The sequence below is a fragment of the Protomyctophum bolini genome, assembly GCF_963924005.1.
Source record: "Protomyctophum bolini genome assembly, chromosome: 20".
In the NCBI taxonomy this organism is placed as follows: domain Eukaryota; kingdom Metazoa; phylum Chordata; class Actinopteri; order Myctophiformes; family Myctophidae; genus Protomyctophum; species Protomyctophum bolini.
In genome coordinates, this window is record NC_137881.1 from 9,778,906 (window position 1) to 9,789,947 (window position 11,042).

An 11,042-nucleotide genomic window follows, 5' to 3' on the forward strand; every position below is an offset into this window, starting at 1 on the left:
GTGTGTGTGTGTGTGTGTGTGTGTGTGTGTGTGTGTGTGTGTGTGTGTGTGTGTGCGCGCGCGTGTGTGTGTTTCTGAATAGTTGGTGTGTTTGTGAGTGCTGGTGCGCATTCTTTTAACATGCATGCCTGCATCATGATTGTGCATTCATTTGTATATGTACATCTGCCTAAAATAGGTGTGTGCGTGTGCGTGTGTGTGCTTGCGTGTATGTGTACCTCTTTGACAATGAGACGAGCAGCGGGGGTGTCCGGCGTGTAGAGGACCTTCCCTTGCAGTAAAGGCCTGAAGGTGCTCCAAATATAACGCAAACCAGGTGTGCCCTCTAGGGTTTCAATCAGTGTCTGACAAAATACACCTGTGGAGAGGAGAGAGAGCGAGAGAGAGAGAGAGAGGTAGGACACAAGGGAAGAGATGAGGCAAGAAGGTCTTCAACAAATGTTATTTTCAAGGAAAGGGCAGACTAATAAGTCCCATTGCATTTATTCTTTGTTTAGACAAACAGAAAGCAGTGCAAATTAGACACAGCACAGGCAGGAAACAAACATATATGTCGTCTAAATCACTCATCACTAGTATATTGCACAGAGAATATGTTAGATGAACAATATTCAAAGACACCTACCAGGTGCGGTACCAACTGTATCATGCGTCGCCTAATGCATAACATTTGACATACTTCATGAGTAAAACTAATGACAAAATCAATACCACAACACAACTGCATCAATACAGGCAATGGATTGATTAGCTACAGTGAAATGTTATACAAGTTACATGACAACTGCTGATCATGTGGTGCACCGATTTAATAAACAGTCGGCCGCACGCCTAATGTGTAATGTTAATGTTAATGCAAATGGAGAGAATCAGAATCAAAATGTGAATTCATTATCTCTAGTTTTCGTGACAGAGGATGCAGGACATAGAGCAGGAGAGGTAAAAAGAAGAAAGAAAAAGGACAGTTCAAATAATCAAAGATATATAAACTCAGCACAAAAGGTTCGGAAACGTAACTTTGGTCGGTTATTTCTCCCCTTTAATAATACCAAATTAAATTGTATTTTATGTCGTTTTTATCGTTGATTAGTCACCTTTACAACGATGTATAGCTTGTAAGGATCGGACATTCCTGGAATGAGCAAAACAGCTAAATGTGTGGGTAAAATGGCAAATGGTTGGTATTCACCCTTGCTTTGAGTATAGCTTAGTGGATTGGATAATTGCACTCTCCCAGAGTAATAAGGAAAAAAACATCACATATTGGCCATTTTTACACTTAATTAATTTTACACTGAGTGTTGAACTCAGTAGCATCTGGAAGATCCATAGCCACAACAGCTTGGTATGGTATGGGGCAGTATCTCTCTCAAGACAGAACTCGTCATGACTGAAGGCAATCTCAATGCAGTGAGATATCGGGATGAGATTCTCTTATCTTCAGAATCTGGGACCAACACTCCCAGAGCCTGGATCATCACTCCAGAATTTGGGAGTGGGGAAGAGAAGGTGCCAACCACATGTTCACAGGTACATATAATCCACGGTCCACCTTAGTATTAAAAAAGTCTAATGAATATAGGCTTCTAAATTACTGTAGTAGCCTATATTGATTTGTATTTCCCCAATCATACAGTAGGCCTACTCTATATTTTATTTTATTACTTACAGTAAAGTCAATTGAAATAAAATAATTATATCCACATTCCCCATAATATTGAGCTACTCCTGTATACAGTATGTGTGTGTGTGTGTGTGTGTGTGTGTGTGTGTGTGTGTGTGTGTGTGTGTGTGTGTGTGTGTTTTAAAAGGGGGGATTTTTAGTAAAATCCAATCCAACACCTTCTGATATTCGAAAACCGAAATTGGGTTACCAGTGAATAGCAACCTGCCTATTCACTGGGGACTATGCAAGGCAGAGGCGTCCACCCCCCTGAGTCCAAGTTAGACTAGACCGCATACGTAGCACTACTACCAGTGTTTTACCAGATTGGGAGGGTTGAACAGTATATTGCATATTGCTGGTTGAGGAGTGCAAGAATGAGAACCTGAACCATTTCCAATTTGTGTGCTGTCAATGTGTTACTGTGTTGGTCGAGCTGACCATTATGTTGGCTCTCGAGACAGTAATTGGTCATCTTGTGGCCAATTTGGCTAACAGTCTGCTGTAGTGCATAGTCCATGACATATCCCAGCATGTCACAACATATCTGTTCCCAAGCATCATTCATCTTCTGTTAGCTGAATACTTTTATAATGAATGGCATTTTATAGCACTTTTCCAAGCACTACAATGGTTTATTCATTCATACATTGGGAGGTGAAGCGGCAAACAGTTATCGCCAGCGTCCTCAAGTCCCACATCCACACACCAATGGTGGCAAGCTCACACCGACCGTCTCATTGGAAGCAGTGTCTTGCACAAGGACACTTCGACATGTAGACAGGAGGAGCCGAGATTCGAACTGTGGACCCACGGGTCATTGGACGACCTGCTCTACCTCCTGAGCCACAGCAAGTTCAGTAGGCTGATCTGCCTTCTCAGTTTTATGGCTGTTCATCAGACCAACAACAATCTTTACTATTAGTACTTAGTTCTATTGCTGGAACTTAGAGTATCAAATTAAATGGGATGCATGCCAAACAGTGTTGATTTTGACAGCTAATTTTGATTTAGCTTTAGTCATAGTCTTTTGAATACAATTTTGCTCAGTTTTAGTCATCTGAAATGTTTTAGTTTAGAACTAAATCAACAGTTGATTTTGTCGACAAAACATTATTTTGGCGGGCCTTGGTGGCGTCGCAATGCCTTATTTTACACTGCTGAAAATATCCAATCTACAATCTTTTTCAGAGCTGCTATTTTCAGACCGCAACATAAAATGGCTTGTCTACTGGATCTCTTCTCCACTCATCCCTGCCTAACATTTTAGTCTAGTTTTTATTTGTTGATGAAATTTCCAATATATTTAGTCTTAGTTTTAGTCATCATTACGGAGCCCTTGAATGGCCATGCATTCACAATATATTTTATCTTGTCCGTACAAGATAATATCTCGTCCGTCAAAGATAATATAGGACGAGAGCCTATAGTCTGGAGCTGGAGATCTCTGGTGGAACTGTTGCCCCCGCGACCTGACAACTGATAAGCGGTTGAAGATGGATGGATGGATCGATATTCAGTGGAAAAAGGTAGTTAAAAAAAATCGTCATAGTTTTAGTCGACATCAACACTGATGCCAAAATATATGATACATGACAAAAGTTGTAACTACTAAAAGTCAGGAAGCTATTGTTTATCACACTGAAAGGAAATAAACAATTAATGACACTCATTTTGAGTCTTCATCCATGCTTGAAAAGGCCCATCTACCCTAGACAATTTTCCAGAGAGAGAGAACGAGAGATGTCAGGTGTGCTGAAACCTCCTGAAAAACGATGTGTCTCTCACGCACACACAATGTTACAGATGATTAAGTTCTAGTGCACCATATAGGAGAGTGGTAAAACAGAAACCAAAAGACCTCCTCCTTTCATTTGTATCTTACAATTTTTTCCAAATTTCCATAGAAATGTGGTCAATTTGCGTGAAACTGTGGGCATAACATAAGTAACTTCCTATATTGACCATCCTGTTAATTACCCGTTTCCCTGGCATGACTTTAAAAACTCCCGGTTCTCCTTAACTTAGCAGTCCACTTCCTCCCGTGTGCATCTGTGTTTATTCATACTAGTTGTTTAAGGCAGTAGTGCTGTCTTCAGAGGTTACACACAGGCCTAAGATCTAATTAGCACCATCCGCGTGTACTACCCGCATGCATTACAAGTTACTACAATACTATAGCCTACTGATACACTAATGATAGTGTGATAGTAGAGTCATTTAAACTATGTTCTTATCTTTATATTTGGCCTATATTGCTTTACCATGTAATGCTTCATTTTATTACATTGTTATCTTTGGATAACTTTTCTCCCAGATTCAAATATTTGAACTGAATGGTTTGGGTGTTCGGGTGTTCGGAGACAGAGTTACCTATAGGTTTAGGTTGTTTCACTCCACCCCGGATACTAGCTGTCCCGGATGCTTCATGGATTGACTGGTTTTAGTCAAGTGCTACAATATTTAGTTGCACACACACGCAAGACAACACCAACAGTGAAAGGATTGAACAAAAAAATAGAAAATTAGAGATGTGAATCTCTAATCTACAAGACAGCGAAGATGACATATTAAGGTGGATGGACGAGACAAATGCATTGCATTGTGATACTGTCGTGGTATTTTGACAACATATGTATATTTTATAACTCATCGTAGTGGGATCAGAGTAGTGGAGAATCTATATTTCACACCAGGCACTGCCACAGTCAAGTAATTGCTCCGAGCCTCAAGTCAGCCCCTCATCTTACCTGGCGAATTTAATCAATTTGAGTTGTCCCCTGGAGAGACGCTCAACACAGCACGACAGTGAGGCAGGGCTGTGAATATGCACACGCACGCACGCACACACTCCTACACACTCCTATTCCAAGCAGATGGATACGAATGAATGCATAATCATGCAGACCCATGTCAAAGCATGCACACCAGCACTCACAAACACACACACACACGCACATGCACACACACACTTCAATCAAACCATCCCAATGCATTGGATTGCACATGCTTCCTATCACTATTGAACTAGCCTTGGGGACCGCAGCCGTTTTGTTACTATTGAACCAACTCAAATATGTTTACTTGGAATAAACATGATTAAAGTCATTTTCGGACATGAGGCAGACAAGATTCTGTGTAATATCGAAATGGGAGAATGACTTAGAAATGTACAGTAAGAGTAGTATGTACAAGCAGAGTTGGGTGTAACTACACTACTTGTAGTACAGTAACTACACTACTTGTAGTGTAGTTACTGTAACTATACTACTTTGGTTGGTAACAAGTAATATAATGACGCTACTCCTCCAAATTGAGTAATCCCATTACAGTCAAGGTGTGCAACCACCTTTATTGGTCGATTTAGTTACTATAGTTACTTTCGTCCTGCTGCTGCTTTCAGCAGTGTTGCGTTGAAGAATACAACAAAGGAGATGAGTTGAACAGGAATGCGACTTTACTGTGAGCTGAAAAGGTGCGCCGGCAACTTACTACGCACATTACAAAACGACACAACACAGCCTTACGGCCGCAGGCACGCTTTTTGTTACTGTCGTAACAACAAGCAGGAGCAGACTGTAAATGCACATCACTCCAGTCTCCAGCTGATCTAGGGGTGCGTTCGAAAATACATTGGCCATTGTGGCCACTGGCCAATCCAACCGTAATATGTGAGTGCGCTCTGTGTGGACATTTTCGAACGCGCCCTAGTGTAGCTAGTAGCGACGCCGTTTGTTTGTTTTATTCCTTCACTTGTTCAACAACCTGGTATTAAGAACATAAAGAAAGATCTTGTGTATGTCCTCCTTATTAGGATTATAAACAGGTCCTGGGCCTGGTAGCTGATCGAGGGTAGCTACTGGGACGTAAGTCGGGACCCCGGCTGGGTCACCTGAGTGAGGGGTATGATGTTGGTAGACCCGAAACCCTGTTGACCTCAGGATACATCACTGAGGATACTGTACGTCCCAGGTGCATCCATGCAATGCATTTTTTTAGTTATAAAATTTAGTGGCAAATTATGTGACAATGCATCTCAGGCGATTTTATGGAGTAACGCCAAAGGAATGTAACGAGGAGTGTAACTAGTTACTTTCTCCAGGGAGTAATCAAGTAATGTAAGGCATTACTTTTTTCAAACGTAATGTGTACTTTCTTTGTAGTGTATTACTTTTTTTAACGGACTCCAACTCATATGTGACGTGAGAAGCATATGTGATGATGTGAGCACGGTGCTCAGAGGACACTTTGTTGAGTGTGTGGGGTTGCCTGATGAGGTGGCCGTTGGGTGTATGTGTAAATAATATATATTGGCGGAATATGTAGGTAGGTATGTAAGTAGTTAAGACCGTATTTATGTGTGACTTGTATTGCCATCTTTATCTACCTGCAAAAGGACCACTATGGAAACAAGTTACATTTAACTTTATAGTGTTATCGTCAACATTGTTCAAGGAATGTACAGAATTTGTTGCGGCGAAAGACGAGCGCCACCAAGCCTCAGTCAATGCTACACAGGTTTCAGGTTTAAGTTCCCATCTAGCCTTTTGCTATGTCTTTTTGTTATGTCAAATGAATCAAAATGCATTCAGTACTACAAAACCACTACACCCACATTAAGTGACAAATCAGACAAGTGTATTAAACTTCAGCTAACCTTCACAAGCAAGTTAATTTACTGTAGCTACAAAAGCACTCAAAGAATCACGACATGCCTTTTGAATAAAACAGCCAGCTTTGAGATAATAAGTGAGAAAAAAATAACTTATGTGCAGAATTGTGGGCAATTTGTTTGAGGGATAGCCAGTTACAGTATGCATAATGTGAATTGCTGGATTTTTATCTCCGCCAGTCCGGAACGGATGGGAAGCAGGGATTATGTTTTCGCCCCTGTCCATCCGTGTCTGTGACCAAACCCCTGCGGTCTCAGAGGCTAGTGACCAGCTAATCTAAGATTTAAAATCATCACAGTCCCTGGAGGGACACCTACACATTTATTGATAGATGTTGAAACTATTTGGAAATGTGGCGACTGGAAGGCAGAGGTATTCTTAAGCCATAAATTATAAACAAATAGGACAATACTGCAGACTGCTCACTCTGCGCTGTTGTTGCACTCAAACAAAAGGAAATTGGTGCAGCACAAAATCAAGCCAATAGCCACACAGCTAGTATTTGCTTCAATTGTGTTTTCCTCAACGACCAACCGATTTATGTGTACACAGCTAGAGGGGGGTGCACTCAAAAGCCTGAAACACTTTCTGTTCAAACACAACAAAATAAGGAAATTAGAATCTTCCCAAACTGAGCAAGCATCGGTGTTGCATTCAGCAAAGTCCCAAGGAAATATCACTGTCATCCTTTTCACCATGTTTTTCTCAAAAGCTCCATAAATATGGTGGCGTGGTGTTGTTGTTATTCTCCCATGCTGAGGTATGGAATCAACAGAAACACCTCCTATTCATGTTTTATTTTATGTTTGGCCAAAATGACTGTTCACCGTCTTCCATGTAAGAACTGTTCTAATCTTGTCTATTTGGCATAATGGCACCTTAGAAGTCCTCCATTTCCATGACGCATTAATTGGGAAAGGTCAGAATATTGATCCTTTTACAAACACTGAGCTGGCGATTCTTTATTACCATTTCACAATTCCTTTGTGTGTGCTTACACTAACAGTGCCAACAGTAACAAATGAGATATAATTTGCCTATTATATGGACACTCCAGATTAATGGAACTTCACCTGACTATCACAACTATCATTGAATAGAAAGCAATAAACATGATTTGAACATAATTGACATCAAAGTTGGACTTACTGAAATGTAATACATAATCTGCTTGGGAGGCACTAAAGCCAAAGAAGTTGGTGTAATGAAACTGCCTGAGTTAACCGAGTATGCATTATGTTAACTCAGGCAGACCAAGTGCATATGACGGTCAGACCAAGTGCATATGCATGATGGACTCTATTTTAACTTTGTCATAATGATATGATATGATATATGATAGTACTTTATTGTCAGTTCACACTGAAATTTGTCTTGCGACACAGCAGCCAGAACAAGACAATTTACATACATAAAGATACGAAGACAAGAGCAACATCCACCGCTTAAATTACCCTGTGGCTACTACAACTCCTGATTAAGCCTCAAGGTCGACTGGTGGACAAAGGACCTCTTTAGTCTGACCAAAATCGTGGGATAAAAAAAATATATATAAAAAAAAAAAGGATGCCGTTATCATACGTGGATGTATAAAGTTTCTGAAGTTGTTGTCCAACAATCTTTGAACAAATGTTCAGTTGTTGCAGCAGTTGTGACTTTAGCGCTGCAGACAAACATCCATACCAGGTGGTACTACAGTACTGAAGAACACTCATAATAACAGAAGTGAAAAACAAAAGAAGAATCCGTCTACTAGCACTGAAGAATCTTAGACGGCGAAGGAATCAATCTTACCTACCTGTCTTGTGCTTCATTCTTACTGTTCATTATTTTGCTGCCAAGTTCCCGACAGGGATCAATATAAATAGGTCTATATTATCTTATAAGATAAACATGATCTTATCTTACAACATTTTCACTATGCATATTCAAAATCATGTACCCTGTCTCCGAGTTCCAGGGTTATGCTAATGGTCACTACATTGGGTACCTCTAGTTCAGCGGAACCAGCAGCAATTACAAAAAATAAAAGTGACAGGAAGAGAATGTATGAACATGCATGCATAAAGTCAAGGCTATTAAGGCCACCTACTGGAATTGGCAGTCCTGATGTCAGACACTGAGTTGTTGCTGGCCATCTGTCTGGAGGCTGGAAAGCTCAGGGTCAGATTGGTGGAGTTAAGGTCAGACTCCTTCCCACACAGCAGCATATTGATGCTACCAACCATGTCCTGACGGAAATCCAACGAACCGGCAGCCTCGAACAGCATGGAGTCCTGCAACTTGGCCATCTGGTCAGGTGCAAACGCATGTAAACAATACCATGTGTTTGAAATGAAAAACAGGAGAATAATCGTGTGCAAGCTGCAGCTACACAAGAAGAGAGTGGAGGTGTGACACCACTCACTCAGTGGTCTACTGGACTACATTCATCATTATACAAAGGACAAACAGCATACATTATAGTGTGTGACAGAGGGTGACAGAGGTGAACTGCTGATATAGAATCAGCTAAGATTTTGTTGTGGTTATAAATCACATGCTAGTGCCACTAACCTCTTCAATCACTGGTGCTGCGTCTCTGGTGGTTTTCTCCACTAGTTGAATAGTGTCTGCCGAGTTCAGGTCCAAAGCCGACGCCGGTAGCTAAAGCGGAGTATGCAAAGTGTTAGTTTCACAGGACAGATTCCACAACATTAAAACAAAATGAAGATGCTAAAATGAATGCTGCCGTTTGGGCATAATCATTCTGTTTTTTTCTCAGGAGCTGAAAATAAACTATTTATCCAATGATATTCTGAAGCAAACACAAAGAGGCATTCAAGTGCATGCAAGATTCACGTCGATGGTTAAAGGTAACAATTGTATGCCCTTTCAACAGCAGCCATCATTTCCATGTGTCAATTGTATGTCTGCTATACAGGTCTGTCTTGACCTTCAAAACATAAAACGATGCAGCTCAGAAATTCATCCAGATTCCAGGACAAAGGTGGAGATAAATAGCAAGCAGGGGGAAGGACACTGGAGCACAGAAAAGCTTGGGGTTTAATAATTATACTAAATACTGTAACGGAGCATTTAAGAAGTCAAGCGGATCGACCAGTAGCTATCCAGGGCTACTGACTGAGTACATTCATTTTGGTAAAATTGTACACTTGACAGCAATGTGCATGCTGAGTGAAACACCACAATGAGGCTGATTGAAATAGCACATGTTTCTCTCTTTGGCAATCAAACAGCTTGAAATCACTGCTATTTAGTTTTGATTGATTAATTGTATACTTTATGAACTGGCACAGTGGCACAGATTTATACAGGAGAATGTCTAAAAACCCAGGGCTTGTTTCCATTGAGGTCCTGTGTATTCAAGTCATGGTGTTGATGGGCAGAAAATGCCAGTGCTCCAACTGTAACACATCAGAATGTGGATAAGTGGACCCCACGGCACAAGACAATCTCGCAAACCTCATTTGTTCAACTCAAAAGTATTCCACTGTACTTATTTGTTGTATTATTGAGAGTCTCAGGCCTCAGACGTGTTTATTTTTTTTTTCTATAAATCATGCGAGCTGATTGGAAAATGGCATAATAATTGAATTGTGAGCAGCACAAGGATTTCACTGCCCTTCTGGTACGTCGGTACCTGAAAGATAAATGATCCATTTGCATTTCAACTAAATCCAAATGAAAATAAAACCTATTCTTGGCCTAATACCCAATTAGCTTGGTATGCAAGTAATGGCATTGTGTGTGTGTGTGTGTGTGTGTGTGTGTGTGTGTGTGCGTGTGTGTGTCGATACTGTATCGGTAAACTATCGGATCGGCCCTTATTTGCTCGTGTCTCTTGCGGATGACAGAACTTCTCACGCTATCTCGAGTGAGAAATTTAAAAAATCCTACAGTAATAGCAGATCTACAAGCTCACAACCTAGAACATCGCTATGTGCCGTCAGCTTGTAGCTCAGCTATGTTTGTATGGTTATGTATATTATTTATAACTGCACAGTGGTGTACATATTTATACGGTATATAATCAATTAGATTGATTGCACCCCTAAACTCATCCTCTTCCAGTCAGTCTCCTCAGTGACAGTGATAAATTCAACCTTTTTTTCCCCTTTATGTTGTTCTTATCACCTTTATTCATGAACTCCAAGCGTTAAGTGTGAGAGCCTGATGTTTTTGCTTCAGGCGCCGAAGAGGTTTTTCACCATACGTATCTTTCTTTGTCAATGACAAAAAAATGCCTTGGGGGCTTAAATCGTTCAAATGCTCTCCTACAAACTTCCTACCTTATCTCTTATTCATTGGGGTTGCTGTCCCATACATTTTCTCTCAAAGATAAACTCAGCAGGAAAAGCACAGGCTTTCATCATCATGAAGGCAATGCTGTGTTTCTGTCCAACTAGGAAAAACATCAATATTAATAAACAAATAATTTCCCCCTGACCACATGCGCATCAGTCACTGGAGACCCAGAGTACTGCTGAAGAAAAATATCTCCAGTGGAGAGAGAAGACATCTCAAGGTTAGCTATACAATTTATTTAATACAAAATGCTTTGTATCTCTCGTCAGAAATATGAGACTGAAATACAGCATATTATACTGACAAAAAGTAATAGGCATGGTACTGTGTATCACTAATGTAGATGAAGGGTAGGCAATTAAGTTCTCCCAGTCAGAAAAGGCTGAGTTTAACACTAT

The 11,042-nt window shown here is 40.6% G+C and overlaps 1 protein-coding gene across 1 annotated transcript in view; it reads right to left on the reverse strand.

Moving 5' to 3' along the window:
* The window catches only part of LOC308335948 (phospholipid-transporting ATPase ABCA1), a gene marked incomplete at both ends in the record, with an annotated part of 174,589 nt that overhangs the window by 147,633 nt on the left and 15,914 nt on the right, over positions 1-11,042 (reverse strand). The window contains 3 exon segments of the mRNA XM_080793173.1: positions 219-358; positions 8,429-8,627; positions 8,893-8,982. Of these exon segments, the coding sequence (XP_080649299.1) occupies positions 219-358; positions 8,429-8,627; positions 8,893-8,982 (429 nt within the window).